At 45.4% G+C, this 17,568-nt stretch overlaps 1 protein-coding gene across 1 annotated transcript in view; it reads right to left on the minus strand.

Annotated features, from left to right (window-relative positions):
* The window catches only part of KCP (kielin cysteine rich BMP regulator), a gene marked incomplete at its 5' end in the record, with an annotated part of 94,269 nt that overhangs the window by 15,406 nt on the left and 61,295 nt on the right, over positions 1 to 17,568 (minus strand). The window contains 9 exons of the mRNA XM_083401219.1: positions 1,232 to 1,334; positions 1,430 to 1,518; positions 2,574 to 2,673; positions 5,134 to 5,216; positions 9,301 to 9,421; positions 10,947 to 11,029; positions 12,223 to 12,396; positions 13,835 to 13,928; positions 16,376 to 16,546. Of these exons, the coding sequence (XP_083257345.1) occupies positions 1,232 to 1,334; positions 1,430 to 1,518; positions 2,574 to 2,673; positions 5,134 to 5,216; positions 9,301 to 9,421; positions 10,947 to 11,029; positions 12,223 to 12,396; positions 13,835 to 13,928; positions 16,376 to 16,546 (1,018 nt within the window). The remainder of the gene's footprint in view (positions 1 to 1,231; positions 1,335 to 1,429; positions 1,519 to 2,573; positions 2,674 to 5,133; positions 5,217 to 9,300; positions 9,422 to 10,946; positions 11,030 to 12,222; positions 12,397 to 13,834; positions 13,929 to 16,375; positions 16,547 to 17,568) is intronic.

Here is a 17,568-nt window from a genome sequence, read left to right on the forward strand (position 1 = left end):
ATATTTACAGAAATATTGCAAAATTAATGAATGTTAGAAGAATACTGGAATGAAGTTATATGGTTTTAGCAGAAGTATTATTAAGAATTATATGAATATTAATTGTTAATGTGTTAAAGTGGACAATTTAAAGTTAAATTGCGTTAGGATAAATTATAGAACAAAATTGAAGAAGGAAAGGATTTGTTGAATTAGCAAATTTGAACTAGAATACAAAAAAGGGAGGTGCGAGGAAGTCAAGGAAATAAGCAGATGACAGATATAGATATGAAATTTGGATGTGTGTTTAAATGTTTTTGTTTTCTTTATGTTGTATTGTTGTATTGTATTCTTTTTTATTGTTGACGTATTGTTTGTTGAATCTATGTATTGTTTTTCTTTATTGTCTTTCCTTTTATAATTATAAAATATTCAATAAATATTATTTAAAAAAAAGAAAGAGAGAAGGCACCCGTCCTGGGACACGATCCACGAAGAAATAAAAAAGTTACTAAGACCTTCACATAGCAAAAGACCAGAGACATCCCTTTTGGGAACAGTGAATAGTGATAATAATAATAATAATAATAATAATAATAATAATAATACTTTATTATTTGTACCCCGCCCATCTGGCTGGGTCTCCCCAGCCACTCTGGGCGGCTTCCGACCAAGATTAAAAATACATTAAAATGTCACACATTAAAAACTTCCCTGAACAGAGCTGCCTTCAGATGTCTTCTAAATGTCAGGTAGTTGTTTATCTAACAATTTATAGTTGTTTTGGAACACTTTGGTTTTGGAACGGACTTCTGGAACGGATTAAGTTTGAGAACCAAGGTACCACTGTTGTTGTTTAGTCGTTTAGTTTGGTCAAACTCATGTTGGTACCTTCGAGAACACTGTCCAACCCTCTCAATTGCTTCTGTTGCTCACAGCTCAAATCCTGGCCACGAGTTCATCATACTATAACATTTATTGAAATAGTCTGAAAAAGGCATTCTTTCTTCCACAAAAATGCTCATCGTGAAATTTTCTTAATTTTGCTGCTTATTTTGTCAGTCTGCATAGTCTTCCTGGCTTGAAAATTCTATTTCCACTTCTGCACATATAGAATCCTAGCTGCTGTTGTTACAACTCTACCTATTTTGGGATTTCTGCGCCTATAATCCCTAAGAGAAGTTCTGGCTTCTCGCTTCACAGATTTTATCACACTGACATGTTTTGAACAGCTGAGCCGCCCAGCTCCTACCTTGGCACTTGGCGCAGCACTCCCCGGGCACTTGCAACTTCGCCAGTCCGTCTTGGCACACGAGGGGCAGGCATTCCTGGATGTGGCACTCCACGTGGCCCAGCTGCGCATCAAGGAAAGATGGAAAGATTAAAGGACGTTCACGGTTGCCGGGGGGCCTTGGCAGATCTCTCCCCTGCCCCCCCCGCCAGGACTCACGTTGCACGAACAGGAGACACAGTTGTCCGCACTGTCTTTCCAGGTCTCCCCGTCAGACACGCGTCGCCCCTCGACCTCAATCACACACTCTGGAAAAAGGGGGGGGGAGCGTTAGGGAGGAATAAGCGGGACACCACTGGGCTCAAGTCAGGGGAAGCTGGGGGGGGGCTAGGAAAAGGAGGGAAGGAAGGAAGGAAGGAAAGAAAGGAGGGAGGGAAGAAGGAAGGAAGGAAAGGAGGGAGGGAGGGAGGGAAGGAAGGAAGGAAGGAAGGAGGGAAGGGAGGGAGGGAGGGAGGGAGGGAGGGAGGAGGAAAGGAAGGGAGGGAGGGAAGAGGGAAGAAAGAAAGGAAGGAAGGAAAGGAGGGAGGGAAGGGAAGAAGGGAGGGAGGAAGGAACAAAGGAAGGGAGGGAAGAGGGAAGAAAGAAAGGAAGGAACGAGGGAAGAAGGAAGGAAGGAAGGAAGGAAGGAAGGAAGGAAGGAAGGAAAGGAGGGAGGGAGGGAGGGGAAAAGGAAGGGAGGGAGGGAAGAGGAAAGAAAGAAAGAAAGGAAGGAAGGAAGGAAGGAAGGAAGGAAGGAAGGAAGGAAAGGAGGGAGGGAGGGGGAAAGGAAGGGAGGGAGGGAAGAGGAAAGAAAGAAAGAAAGAAAGAAAGAAAGAAAGAAAGGAAGGAAGGAAGGAAGGAAGGAAGGAAGGAAGGAAGGAAGGAAGGAAGGAGGTAAGTTAGGAAGGAAGGAAGGAAGGAAGGAAGGAAGGAAGGAAGGAACAAGGGATGGAGGGAGGAAGGAACAAGGGAGGGAGGGAAGAAAGGAAGAAATGAGGGAAGGGAAGGGAAGGAGATGTGACTTTGTGTGTGCTTCAGGGTTATCTGGCAGGTCTGGTCAAGCTGGTGTACGAGGCAGAAATCTGTGCTTGCTGGACCGGGGGAGTTGAAAATCAGGGGAACTCCCCGAAACATGGTATTTGTGGGGTTTTGCCAGAGAGAGGCCACCCAACCTTAATCCACCCCACCCACCTCCAGGCTCCAGGTCAGCCCTCGCTAGGGTGTGGTGAGTCCGTCTGGGTGGCCTGTCCCTCCAGAAGAAAGCTTTGGATAGGTGGGGGGGGGGGTGGAAATAAGAGATCGGGGAGGGAGGGAGAGACCTCACCATCGCAGATGGGGCAACAGGCTCCGTGCGGAGTGAAACGCTCCGCCGTGGGGCAGCTCAGCGCTGGGCAGACTTGGTGTACACAAACCCAGGTCAGGTCCTGCGTGGAAACAGACAACAGCTGAGCTGGGAGATCAGAGGCGGTGTGTGTGTGTGTGTGTGTGTGTGTGTGTGTGTGTGTGTTTTGGAGATCTCAGAGGACGTAACATAAGAGAGTAAAACGATGTTATGTACTGAGTTGAATAGGATCCAGAATGCAGTAGTCTGATTGGTCCCAGAACAATAGGAGTCAGAATGCAGCAGTCTGATTGGTTCAAGAACAATAGGATCCAGAATGCAGCCATCTGATTGGTCCCAGAACAATAGGATCCAGAATGCAGCCGACTGATTGGTCCCAGAACAATAGGATCCAGAATGCAGCAGTCTGATTGGTCCCAGAACAATAGGAATCAGAACACAGCAGTCTGATTGGTCCTAGAACAACCGGATCCAGAATGCAGCCATCTGATTGGTCCTAGAACAATAGGAGTCTGAATGCAGCAGTCTGATTGGTTCGAGAACAATAGGATTCAGAATGCAGCAGTCTGATTGGTCCTAGAACAACCGGATCCAGAATGCTGCCATCTGACTGGTCCCAGAACAATAGGATCCAGAATGCAGCAGTCTGGTTGGTCCCAGAGCAATAGGAGTCAGAATGCAGTAGTCTGATTGGTTTGAGAACAATAGGATCCAGAAAGCAGCAGTCTGATTGGTCCAGAACAATAGGATTCAGAATGCAGCAGTCTGATTGGTCCGCAGGAGCCACACAATCCAACTCCAGGTGGAAGTGAATCCGCAACCTGATTGGCCTACAGGAGAATCCCGGAATTAGCCAATCACGTGGGGCCCATTGTGTAAATAATGTATATAAAGCAGACATCTCGGGGGAACTTCCATTCCTCCTCACCACTGTGAGCTGAATAAAGAGCATGAAGTCCCACACTCGACTCCGAGTATGTTTCATCCCATTATGGGAAACTCACAAACAGGATTCGAACCCAAGAGCAATGCTTTCCAGCAACCGAGATTCAGCAGCCAGAGCATAGCCATTTTGGCTAGTCACTAGCCCTCTTCTCCTCCCTGAATCCATCCAATCCTCTTTCAAAGCCTTCTAGGTGCTGCCTACTGTGGGAGGGAGTTCCGCAGTCTAACTCTGCATTGCGGGAATGTCCGTCATGACCTTCAGCTTCATTGAGGCAAGATGCTCGGGTTGTTTAAAGCGTTAAGATCAGAATGTGGAAAACATGAAAACAACGAGAAGAGGCAGGGACGAACATATCGGAGATACTCTTCAGAGGTCCAGGCTATGGGGAGCCCGGGAAAATTAATAATTGACAATTTGGACTGTAATTTGGTCTTTTCATTATTTTAGCTTATTTTTTTTATTCATCCCTCCCCCTATTTCGAAATGTTTATATGTAATAAAATGAAATAAATATTAATAATAAATTTAGCTTATTGTTTTTAATTGGATTATGATGTGAATATGTTGATGGGCTGTTTTTATTGGAAAATCAAGAAAAATGATTATTATTATTTTTTTAAAAAAGAGGCTTGGGTCGCTTCCGCGTTGTATGTTCAAAGCCCACGCGGTCCCCTCCCAAAATATCCTGAGAACGCCCGTTTGTTAAGGGCGTTGGGAATTGTAGTTCTGGGAGGCAAACTAGAGTTCCCAGGATTCTGCCCACCCCCAAAGTTTGCCCAGAAAGGAAGGTGGGGGCACCTAGCTCCTCCCATTTCTGCTCCATGCGTATCCCTTACAAAAAGGCTTTGCTTTCTCTCCTTTCGCCTCTGCCGGAGGAGGCAGGAACAAGTTGTGAGATTCCTGCGCCCTGCGGCGCCATGCAATGCCTCATTTTCGCCTGGCGCGGGTCCATAGCTGTCAAGCGTCCCTTATTTGGCGGGACAGTCCCTTATCCCAGCGCCATGTCCCGCTGCTGTCCCTTATTGATGATGTCCCTTAAATAAGCTACTGAAGGTAATGGGGCCCTTTCTATGTCCGGCTGTGTGTAAAATTGCAATCATTTAAAATGATTGCCAGATACTTGCAGTTATATTATTACTATGATGATGATGATGATTATTAAGCATTGCCTGGCATTTTCAGAAGGTAAACGTTGTCCAGTCACAAAAATAATAGCAGGTTTGAATTCCTCACACCCAAAAGCATATTTTTAAGGCCTTTTTCTGAAGAAGTTTGCAAAATTTGAGTTTCACCCCCTAAAATGACAGACCCTATCAGGGTTGGTTTTAGGTTTGATGAGGCCCTAAATTACTGAGGGTAATGGGGCCCTTTCTATGTCCAGCTGCCCTTTGACAACAACAAACTGTTGCTGTTTTTTTTGTGTTGAATATATGCTATATGGTAATTTATAGGACCTAATAGGTATGTAAAGCCATTTGCATGCAACAAAATATGTATTTTATCAAAGTAATTGTTGATCCCTTATTTTGGCTGCTGATCCCTTATTTTCAAATCTGTAAGTTGACAGCTCTGCGCGGGTCACCTGGCGGGGCTCACCTTGCATTGGCAGGTGTAGCAGGGCTCGTCGGTGGCTTGGACCTCGTTGCCCACCAAGCTGGAAGTGCAGTTGCTAAGCGCCTCTGCAAAAAAAGCAGAAATGTTTAATAATGAGATTAGTTTAATAATGATATTGGAAAGCTGTTCCTTTTAATCACAAGGAAACTCAGAAGGGAGGGATTTGAGGAAGTCAACCAAGATGTTTAAAAGGTTGGATCTGTTAGGATATTTCCGTTCCACCTTAAAAGGGAGCAGGATGTTTGTGTCACAGCCTGCGCATTTCCTGTCTCACAGGATGTTTCTGTTGTGTCTTTGCTTTCGTTTCTATCTCTCTCTGCCGGAACTCTCTCAAGCAGGCAGTCATGGTTTTCTTTGTTCTGACCAACGCTGAATAAACTTCTATATAATGCTCCCCTGACTGCATCTTTCGCTGTGTGCATATCTGCTGAAAAGAGTGTGCATCGGATCTAGAATGTGGAAAGCTATTTCTAGAGCTCCTGTCGCTAATTGCTGATACTGCGTGTCTACGGGAGATCAATGGGCGTCCGGAGACGACGTGGAATCGAGATGGACTTTGTCTCCCTGGCAGTATCCCAACAGGATCTGTGAAGAATTAAGTTTGTTGTTATTGTTTATCTGTTTATTGTTCCCCCCTTTCCCCCCGTCTTCTTTTTTCTTTTTCTTTTTCTGTTTTTGTGTATCATTTGGCTTTGCGGCTTGTGTTATCACTGTGGAAAATTTAATAAAATTTGTTTTTTTAAAAAAGAAAGCAGAAAGGAGGCCGCAAAGAAACAACCGGGACTTGTTTTCAAAAAGCGCTTTGCCCAAACGCTCCAAGCGCTTTGCATCTCTTCAGGCAGGCTGCAATGATCAATATCCATCCGTCCGCCCATATCACATTAATCACAGAATCGTAAATTGGCAGGGACCCCGTGGGTCATCTAGTCCAACCCGCTGCAATGCAGGAATCTTTTGGCCAACCGGAACTCGAACTCGCAACCCTGGGATGAAGAATCGCACACTCTTATTCGCCCTGAATGTGGCAGTTTCTCTCGTTCCTCGTTTAATCCCCACAATGTCCCTGTGACGTAGTTCAGCCCCCCTGAAGGTCACTCAGTGAGCCTCATGGCAGAGTGGGATTTGAACCCGAGTCCTGCTGTGGGCGGAGGGTTGGAGAGGCAAGGAACGGCGGGTTTGCCTAGAGTAGCCCTCGCTCTGCCTGCAGAATGTGTCATTTCAGAGGGCGAAATTTACCGTATTTTTTGCTGCATAAGATGCACTTTTTTCCTCCTAAAAAGTAAGGGGAAATGTCTGTGCGTCTTATGGAGCGAATGTGTGGTCCCTGGAGCCGAATTGCCCAGGGGCAAAAAGCAGATTGTCCTCTTTTTTTTTGGGAAAGAGGGAAGGGGGTGTTGAAACAAATCCGCTGATCGTTTGCCGATCGGGGAGAGAGATAAGGGACGCTAGAGATAAAGGAGGCTGCCTGGGAGGGGGGAGGTAAAAGCCCATGGAGCCTCAGGATTTTTGCATTGGGTCACCCCAAATTCACCATCAGATCACATAGCATGTCCATGGCTATAGCCTGCACAAAAAAACACACCCACCCACTGTTGTGTGGGGCTGCGGGGCTGCAATGGCGCAAAGCACGGATCCACATGGATCCTCAGGATTTTTGCATTGGGCTACCCCAAACTCACCGTCAAATCACATATCATGTCTGTGGCCACAGCACGAACCACAAAAATCATACATCCACTGTTTCGTTCAGAATATTCCCCCCCCCTCTAAAAACTAGGTGCGCCTTATGGGCAGGTGCGTCTTATGGAGCGGAAAATACGGCAATTTTGGCAAATTTCTTTCGTCGTTTCCCTGTCTGGGCTGCGGTTCACAAAATTACAGGATCGTGGCATTTAAAGGGACCCTGTGGATCATCCATCCCAACCCCGGACAATGCTCTCCCTTTCTTTCCCTCTTGCCTTCTCTTCACCATCCGATGCTCCTGTTATAAGAAGTCCAAGGTCCCAAATATATAATAAGCGTTCATAAATTTACAAGCCAAACACATACCGTATTTTTTGCTCTATAAGACTCACTTTTTCCCTCCTAAAAAGTAAGGGGAAATGTGTGTGCGTCTTATGGAGCGAATGCAGGCTGCGCAGCTATCCCAGAAGCCAGAACAGCAAGAGGGATTGCTGCTTTCACTGCGCAGCGATCCCTCTTGCTGTTCTGGCTTCTGAGATTCAGAATATTTTTTTTCTTGTTTTCCTCCTCCAAAAACTAGGTGCGTCTTGTGGTCTGGTGCGTCTGATAGAGCGAAAAATACGGTATGTATTTAAACCATGTGTCTAAAATGGTACAGGAGAGCAATCCTGAAGTCTTTTGGACTCTCACAAATTGACCTCAAATATTTCTCTGCAAGGAGGAAGGAAATAGGAAATCCTCTCTATAGTCTTTTGCTTACCTGTCTTAAGGGCATATTTGTGTATTAATAGGGTGAGCTTGTGACCTGGATTCAAGAACTAATAATAATAATAATAATTTATATTTATACTCCGCCCACCCCAGCCAGAGCCAGGCTCAGGGCAGCTAACACCAGTAAAATCACAATAAAAACATAATAGGGGAGGGGAAGGGGGGGGAAAGAATTTAAAATACGGGTTAAAATACAATTTAAAATGCAGCCTCATTTTAAAAGTAGCCCATAGATCAAAACCATAAGGGGAGGGAAACATAAGGGTCGGACTGAGTCCAAATCAAAGGCCAGGCGGAACAGCTCTGTCTTGCAGGCCCTGCGGAAAGATGTCAAGTCCCGCAGGGCCCTGGTCTCTTGGGACAGAGCGTTCCACCAAGTTGGGGCCAGTACTGAAAAGGCCCTGGCCCTAGTTGAGACCAATCTAACCACCTTGCGACTTGGGACCTCCAAAACGTTGTCATTTGTGGACCTTAAGGTCCTCCGCGGGGCATGCCATCACAAAAAATTGGCCAGGTAATGCAATCAGTGACCATTATCAGGTACCCTGGCAGATAGGATTTCGGCTGTAGATGTATGTATGATGTATGATGTTTTTGGGGGTGGTCTTGGGCTACAGGGTGGGCAATTTCAAAAGTCTATATAAGGGCTTGTGTACCATTGTTCTGGGTTCCACCTCCCTCCTGCGTGTGGTGAGTGAGGACCCTGTTGCAACAGATCAATAAAGATCAGGCTTACTAGCCGCTTTGCTTCTCAATATTCTCTGGTTGGCCTCTGTTATTTCTCTCTCTCTCTCTCTCTCTCTCTCTCTCTCCATTTTTATTAATTTTTTGACATCTCAGTTCCAACAGTCATACAACATAACTTCTCATCTTATACAATATTTTTAGACTTCCATCAACACCTCTGATGATTTATCACTTATTATGCATTTCTTAATTTCTATATTACATTTAATTATCCTTAACTAATAACTCCCTTCACAGTCTTTCTTGCAATGTTTCAAATAATCCACCTTGCAAAACTTCTTGCAGTCCTACTAGTGTGATCTGTTTATCACAGTTACTTTTCAAACAGTTCAAATATTTACTCCAGCCTTCTAAGAATCTCTGATCCCGCAGGTTTTGAATCCTTCCTGTTAATTTATCTAATTCTAATTTATCTAATTCATCAACTTCAGCCTCGGCCTCTGTTATTTTCTCTTACCAATAGGGAACCTACTTAAAGACTCTATTCACAGGCTTTCCCTATAAGGAAAAGGGAGCAGTTTTTTTCTTATAACACTCTGAAACGACCCACAGGGTGTGTTTTAAACCAGCTTTCCCAGACCAGGCGCTCTCCAGCTGGCAGAGGATGGTGGGAGTTGTAGTTCAAAGTGCCTAGCGCTGGCCCAGGTAGCAGAGGCTGGTTTATACCTCCGCATTCAGCAAAAAAACCCAAGCTGGAGATTGCACAAGACCAGGCACAGGCCAACTTGGCCCTCCAGATGTTTTGGGACTACAACTCCCATGATCCCTAGCTAACAGGGATGATGGGAATTGTAGTCTCAAAACATCGGGAGAGCCGAGTTTGCACAAGACAAATTGAAAACCATTTTATCTTCCTTGTCTGATTCAGATTCAGAGAGGGGCGCTCCCCACTTTGCTCCTGCTCAGGTTTGGAGGGGAATTGGGGTGCAGCTTAGGGGCGAGACTCACGTGCGCAGGTTGGGCAGCAGTGCCCGGTGCCTGGCGCCTGGATCTGTTCCCTGGGGCAATCCAGGAGGCTGGGGCATTGCTTGCGGTAGCACTGCAGATGTTGTTCCCCGTCGGACATCAGCTGGGGAAGGAAGCAGAAGAAAATCAGCACCTTTAAATGTCGTCGGCCTGCAGCCCTGTGGAACTCCCTGCCACTAGAGATTCAGCAGATCTGAGCACCTGCTGAAAACTTTTCTGTTCCCCCATGAGGTGAATGCGACATCCTTCCGAAGCGGTTATAACCAGAGCCTGCTTTTAACTTATTATTGTGTGTATTATCTGTTTAGGGAAGTTTGTAATGTTTCATGTTTTATTGTGTTTTTAATATTCTGTTGGGAGCTGCCCAGAGTGGCTGGGAAAACCCGGCCAGGTGGGCGGGGTATAAGTAGTAGTAATAATAATAATAATAACAATTGTACGATGAAAGACAAGCTGTGAAGCTTTGTGTGTTCAGCAAATATTATGTCCAACACGGAACAGTGATTCCGGATGTCGACAACTGTTATGTAGAATTCTTCGTCAGCGTGGTGGAAGGATATAGAATTGCTTCGTAAACCCATCTTATTTCAAATAAATGAATGTAAATGAAAATATCAAATGCTGTGGAAGGAAAGTGTGAGGGGCAACCAGTGGCCTTTGGTGCGGCATTTTATTGCTTCGTCAAACTTAAAGTATCAAATGCCGCTTGATTATAAGAGAAAGGAAATGAATATTTTCATATACATACATTCATTCGAAATATTTGCTGAATACACAACGCTTCACATCTTCACATCATATTTGCTGACAGAGCTGGGATGTAGCAGCTTCTGTGCAAGGACTGCAGAGGGCGCTTGAGAAATGGAAACTGAAACTTATACGGGGAAAGTCAAAAGAGGAAGGGCTCTCCGCTCACAAAGTTGCTTTTCTTCTAGCAAAGGAACAGTTTCATAACCCCGCAAGGGCAACCACCGCCATGAATGGTTTAGTTGCACTAGACTAGATGGCATTCAGGGTCCCTTCTAACTTGACAGTTCCATGATTCTATTATTCACTGGAGGCTTTTAAATAGAGGTGAGATGGCTATCTGTCAGGGATGTTTAAGTCCTGATTCCTGCTTTTCAGAGGGCTGGACCTAAATGCCCCCTTGGGCTGGCCTGTCTCTGCAGAGACCCCCAAGTATAGGCCGGTATATGAATTCTAAGAACTATATAAGAAATATATAGTGCGGTATAAAGTAATGGATAGATAAAGTACAGTGAGATTAAGTGGAAGTCAGTTTTAAATTTATTCTCTATAAGTTTTATAATTGTGTTCAGTATAAGGCGTATATATGAGGATAATTATATGAATCTTCTTGTATCTTATAATGTGGCGGTTTGTTTGATTTTTCTATTACTTGATTGTTTGATTGTATGTTTGTTTACTTGTATTACTTGTCTGTTTTCTCATAAATGTATTTATTTTTCAAAATCAGCACCACCCAGTCACAACGCCAGGGGGGCATGGTCTCACCTCTCCTGCCTCCCTGGTACGGAAGTAATAAAATTCTATGACCGTTGGATTGGAAGAGGCCCCCAGAGGTCATCTAGCCCAACCCGCAATCCTCCAAGAACCAGGCCGCTCACCTCACAGGTGCAGATTTCGCAGGGGTCTTGTCCTGGCTGGAAACTCTCGCCTGGCCCGTACGCCTGGCCCTCGTAAGTGCAATCTGGGAAAGCGGAGGCCAGAGTTATTTGAGGCTTGCCATATTTCAAAAAGTGAAAATCTGGGCACAAAAGTTGAGTTGGGTTTTTATTTTTATTTTGGTTAAAATCTCAAAAAAGAGCGTTTTTTATTTTTTGGGAAATTTGCCAAAATTTCTACACTTCCCCAGACATTTTTCCCCATTTTGGGAAATTCATCTTCACAAGTTCTGGCATCAGGAGAGAAGGGCGAAAGTTCTTCCCACTGTCTCCATGCCGTGAATAATTTTACAAGTAGAAAAAAAAAACAGTCACAAAACGAATGAAAATCTTGTGGAAATAAACTAAATAATAAAAATCAAAAAGTTTAAGGGGAAAAATTAGAAAAACCTAAAAATTGAACAAAGGCTTAATTAACGGGATGCTGGCTACAGACCTCGTTTCACTGAACTATTCAGTTTCCTCAAAGGAAATAGAAAAATCATAAACCTTATATGACCAAAATTTAAAAAAAAGGGGTAGAACTCCCAAAAAATTCTAAAGTATTATAATGCTAGCTCAACTGAGGTAAGGCAAAGTGGAGTAATAAAGGATTGAGGACTTAAAGGTACAGTTTCTAATACTGAATTTACAAAAAAGGGTTTGAAAATCTAAATGGCAAGTTTTAGACAAAGCCCAACTTAAAGGCAGCAAAGCACAGTAATAAAGGGTTGAGGACTCAGCTGTGAAAATTCTAGTGCTGCTTTTACAAAAAGGTTTAAAAGACCTAAATGGCACAAATTCAAAGAAAGGAATACAAGGTATGCTGTTTTAGATTTTAAACAAACTCAAGAACAGGGCTGAAACGCTCCCATGGTCTAGTTGTTACTGCTGATGTTAAGTTTTTAACTGAGGAAACTGAATAGTTCAGTGAAACGAGGTTAATTAAGGCTTTGTTCAATTTCTATTTTTCCCTTAAACTTTTCGATTTTTATTATTTAGTTTATTTCCGCAAGGTAATATTTCTAGTCGATTACTTCTCGTTTCAGGGATTTTCATGAATAATTTTACAAGCTCCTGTCATGCTGCTTTGCCCTCGCATTATCTCACCGCTAAAAAGCCCCCCCCCCACGCCGACACCTTTCCCCATGGGGGTACCGCTCCATCCCCTGGAGAGCCCCTGGCAACCCATCTCCCGCCCCCTCCTGTGCCCCTCCTTGCCAATGCCGCCATGCCATACCTGCGCAGAGCGGGCAGCACTCCCCGGGCACCTGGATCTGGTTGACGCAGGAGCTGATGCAGGCGATCTCGGCACAGCTGGCCACGCCCTCCGCGCACATGCACACCATGCAGGGCACAGAGGAGGAAAACCAGCTGCTCCCGTCCTCTCGCTCGCGGCCCTCATACACGCAGCCTGCGGGAAGGGGCGAGGGAGGGCGTCAGGCTCACGGCTGCACCCACACCCCTTCTCAGCCACCACTTAGTGCCCCAAATATCTTGAGTCGCGGCGGTGGGATTGCTATGAGGAATTATGAAATATGGAGCAAGCCATTGCGTCCGCGATGAAAGCATGGCATTGACTGGGCTTGTTCATTGACAATAATTTCTGATCAAATCTCACAAGCCTCTCCATCTCTGCCCATTTTCTTTCTCTCTGCCTGACAGGCATGTATAAGCATTCTGAACACAGGCCAGTTGCTTCACCAGGCATCCTGGGTCATAAAGATAGAAGGTAGCTTTGTAGTTTAATCTTTAGGTAGATCTTAAGGGCCAGGAGGGGATGCGGGTGGCGCTGTGGGTTAAATCACAGAGCCTAGGACTTGCCGATCAGAAGGTCGGCAGTTCGAATCCCTGCGACGGGGTGAGCTCCTGTTGCTCGGTCCCTGCTCCTGCCAACCTAGCAGTTCGAAAGCACGTCAAAGTGCAAGTAGATCAATAGGTACCACTCCGGCGGGAAGGTAAATGGTGTTTCCGTGCGCTGCTCTGGTTCGCCAGAAGCAGCTTAGTCATGCTGGCCACATGACCGGGAAGCTGTATGCCGGCTCCCTCAGCCAGTAAAGCGAGATGAGCGCCGCAACCCCAGGGTCGGCCATGACTGGACCTAATGGTCAGGGGTCCCTTTACCTTTAAGGGCCAGGAAGAGAGTTCACAAGGAGATGGTAAATCCTGCCATCCTTCCTCTCCTGTTTATGACCTCCGGGGTTTTGCTGAATGCATTCCTCCTTTTATTCCCATTTTATTTACTCTGAACTATGTATGTATGCTCAAATAGGAAATACTTTCTTTGTAGTTAAAAGAATTTCTTCTGATCTGTCTTTGTCCCACGAGGTTTTTTTTGAAATGCTCATAGTAAATCTGATTGGTTCTTACAAACGCTGTGTAAAAAGTTCTTTTGTGAATAAAACGACCTGGGCCAAGGGGTGGAGAGAATTATTATACGCACTCCTCCCAGAGTCTTGCTGGTCACGCCTTGTGTGTATTCTATTAATCAGAGTCCAATCTTTCCTTGTTTTGGGAATGCTACATACCACCCAATTGGAGAAACTGTCAGTTATCAAATGGCAACCACGTGATGCAGCAGCACAAAAGGCTAATGTGATTCTAGGCTGCGTCAACAGAAGTCTAGTGTCCAGATCAAGGGAAGTCATAGTCCCATTCTATTCTGCCTTGGTCAGATGCTTCCTGGGAAATTGTGTCCAGTTCTGGGCACCCCAGTTTAAGGTGTGCAGAGGAGGGCGACCAAGATGATCAAGGAAATCAAGCCTGATGAGGAACGGTTGAAGGAGCCGGGTATGTTTAGCCTGGGAAAGAGGAGACTGAGAGGAGATAGGACAGTCATCTTCCAATATCACCTTTGCAGCGGGGGCAGCAGACCCCAGGCTCCGTCACGGGGTGGGAGCAGGTGGTCAGGGGACACTGGATCATCTCGCAGCGGACGTTCCCCTCCTGCAAAAGGGGGAAAGGCAAGAGGGTCAGATTCCCCCCCCCATGCCCCTGGCACCCCACGCCCCTTGATGCCCACCCCATCGGTGGGTCACTCCTAATTGTCCCACCCAGGCTGTGTGCACATTTGAAGTTAGAGCTTAGTACCGTATTTTTCGCTCTATATGACGCACCAGACCACAAGACGCACCTAGTTTTTGGAGGAGGAAAACAAGAAAAAATATATTCTGAATCTCAGAAGCCAGAACAGCAAGAGGGATTGCTGCGCAGCGCTCCCTCTTGCTGTTCTGGCTTCTGGGATAGCTGCGCAGCCTGCATTCGCTCCATAAGACACACACACATTTCCCCTTACTTTTTAGGAGGGAAAAAGTGAGTCTTATAGAGCAAAAAATACGGTACTTGTGTTCACTATTGATATACTTCTTCTTAATTGTATTTCAGTTCAACAATTACTTTGATAAAATACATATTTTCGTGATGTGCAAATGGCTTTAGATTCCTGTCAGGTCCATCAATTACCATATAGCACAGGGGGAGGAAACCTAAGGCCCGGGGGCCGGATCCGGCCCAAACGCCTTCTCAATCCAGCGTGTTTTTACATGAGTAGAATGTGTCTTTTTATTTAAAACGCATCTCTGGGTTATTTGTGGGGTGTAGGAATTCGTTCATCCCCCCCCCCCAAAAAAATACAGTCTGGCCCCCCACAGGGTCTAAGGGACGGTGGACCAGCCCATGGCTGAAAAAGGTTGCTGACCCCTGATATAGCATATATGAAACAAAATTAAAAAATTCCTTCCAGTAGCACCTTAGAGACGAACTAAGTTTGTTTTTTAAACTTTATTCCAAAACCAAGAAAGAATTACTAACATCAAATTCAAAATCCATATTCGTTTTGTAACATAAGCCTATTACATAGTTGACTAGATTAAACTATACCTAATTGCTATAGACTTCCCTTTGCTATATATAAATGCAACGCAATTAGAAATATTAATTAGAAATTTTTATAAATTCCCCTATCCATGTGTGATCTCAATATTATTTTTTACTTCTTCCATCATGCTGTGTTGTTGTAGTTTAATAATTATTCAATGGATTTTTTTTATTATTTCCCCTGCTTACCCCTGCACGTTTTACACATTATCTATTAATATTCCAGCTTCGGAACCATATTTTTTCATGTATTCCTTCACTCCATCCCACTCTTTAACTATTCTCTGATACCACGAAAGCTCATACCAATAACAAACTTAGTTGGTCTCTAAGGTGCTACTGGAAGGGATTTTTTTTATTTTGTTTTGACTACGGCATACCAACATGGCTAACTACCTGTAACTAGACATATAGCATATATTTTTTAATAATAATAATAATAATAATAATAATAATAATAATAATAATAATGTATTATTTATTATTTATACCCCGCCCATCTGGCTGGGTTTCTTCAGCCATTCTAGGCAGCTTCCAACAGAAAACTAAAATACAATAACCTATTAAACATTAAAAGAGAGCTGCCTTCAGATGTCTACTAAAAATCAGATAGTTGTTTATTTCCTTGACATCTGATGGGAGGGCGTTCCACAGGGCGGACGCCACCACTGAGAAGGCCCTCCGCCTGGCTCCCTGTAACTTGGCTTCTCGCAATGAGGGAACCGCGAGAAGGCCCTTGGAGCTGGACCTCAGTGTCCCGGCAGAACAATGGGGGTGGAGACGCTCCTTCAGATATACTGGGCCGAGGCCGTTTAGGGCTTTAAAGGTCAGCACCAACACTTTGAAAACGTACTGCGAGCCAATGTAGGTCTTTCAAGACCAGAGTTATATGGTCTCAGCGGCCACTCCCAGTCCCCAGTCTAGCTGCCACATTCTGGATTAGTTGCAGTTTCCAGGTCACCTTCAAAGGTAGCCCTACGTAGAGCGCATTGCAGTAGTTCAAGCGAGAGATAACCACAGCATGGACCACTCTGGCGAGACAGTCTGCGGGCAGATAGGGTCTCATCCTGCGTACCAGGTGAAGCTGGTAAAAGCTGCCCTGGAAACAGAACTGACCTGTGCCTCCATGGATAAATGTGAGTCCAGAATGACTCCCAGGCTGCGCACCTGGTCCTTCAGGGGCACAGTTGCCCCATTCAGGACCAGGGAGTCCTCCACACCCGCCCGCCTCCTGTCCCCCCAAAAACAGTACTTCTGTCCTGTCAGGATTCAACCTCAATCTGTTAGCCACCATCCATCCTCCAACCACATTGGAGCATTAAAAGGCCTTTCAACATCAGCACCAACACTTTGAATTGTGCTCAGAAACACAAAAAACAGTGACCATTTGTTGTTGGCAAAGGACAGCTGGAGATATCCAGGGCCCCGTGTCCTCCAGTAGCTGCGGGCCTCATCAAACCGAAATCCGGCCCTTCTTGGGGGTCCCATCAACGAACGAGGGGTTCCCTGTGTCTCACCTGGCAGCTGCACTGGAGGCAAGACTCCGGCTTAAAGACTTCTCCGTGGGCGTGGCGCTCCCCTTCGAAGAGGCAGTCGTGGCAGAGAGGGCAGCACTGCCCGGGTCCCGGAGCCGGGTGGGAGCAGAGGGGGACTTCGCAGGGCAGAGACTCGCACGTGGTTTCGCCACCCTGCAAGGAGAAGGAGGTCGCCTGAGCCCACAGCTGCCCGCTGCAATCCGCAAAAGCTGCGCCGCTGGAGATGCCACGCAACCCCAAATCTTTTAGCGCCATAGCTGTCAACTTTTCCCTTTCCTTGCGAGGAATCCTATTCAGAATAAGGGAATTTCCCTTTAGAAAAGGGAAACGTTGACAGCTATGTTTAGCACGGCATCCGTTTTGCTGTTTCGTGCACGCCTATTGAAATCAGGCAGGCGTCTTTGCGGTACCCTTTTTGGTGCCTGTGTGATAGGAATTTTGAGGTCTTAGATATATGGTACTGTTCATAACCGCACGTACATAGATCAGCACAGGAAGACCAGCCTGAAGCCATTTTGATTCCTAAACTGAGCAAATGTTTTCTCTGCAAGGTCAAACTGGAAAAGCCTCCCCATTGTCTTTTCCTTCACAAATCCTGTCTTAAGGATATGTCTGTGTTTGAATAGGTGAGCCTGTGACCTGGCCCAGGAACTAAGTATTTATCATTACAAAAGACTAGCCAGGCTCCGCAGGAAATCCAATCAAGTGACCATTAACAGGTAACCTGCCAGACAGGAGATAAACAATGCACTCAAATTTCTGTTGTAGACCGCCTTTTCTGTGATGTATGTACGATGTTTCTGGGGGTGGTCTTGAGCTACAGGATGGCAATTTCAAAAGTCTTTATAAGGTTTTTCGGGGTTCCTCCTCTCTCCTGCGTGCGGTGAGTGAGGACCCTGTTGCAACAGATCAATAAAGATCAGGCTTACGAGCTGCTTTGCTTCTCAGTATTCTCTGCTTGGCCTCTGTTATCTTCTCCTACCAATAGGGAACCTATGTAAGGACTCTATATGGGCTCTTGGATACCCCATTAGGGAAAAGGGCAATTTTTCGTTTACAACACCTGTAATAAACATTTTTGTTCAGACGAGCCTGACCAGATGTTTAGGTGGCCGAGGCGAGTTTTTTTAGTCTCTCGTTAATTTCGGAAGCCTTAAATCTCCTTGCAAGCCTTG

Source organism: Podarcis tiliguerta (genome assembly GCF_965153285.1).
Source record: "Podarcis tiliguerta genome assembly, chromosome: 10".
Classification (NCBI taxonomy): domain Eukaryota; kingdom Metazoa; phylum Chordata; class Lepidosauria; order Squamata; family Lacertidae; genus Podarcis; species Podarcis tiliguerta.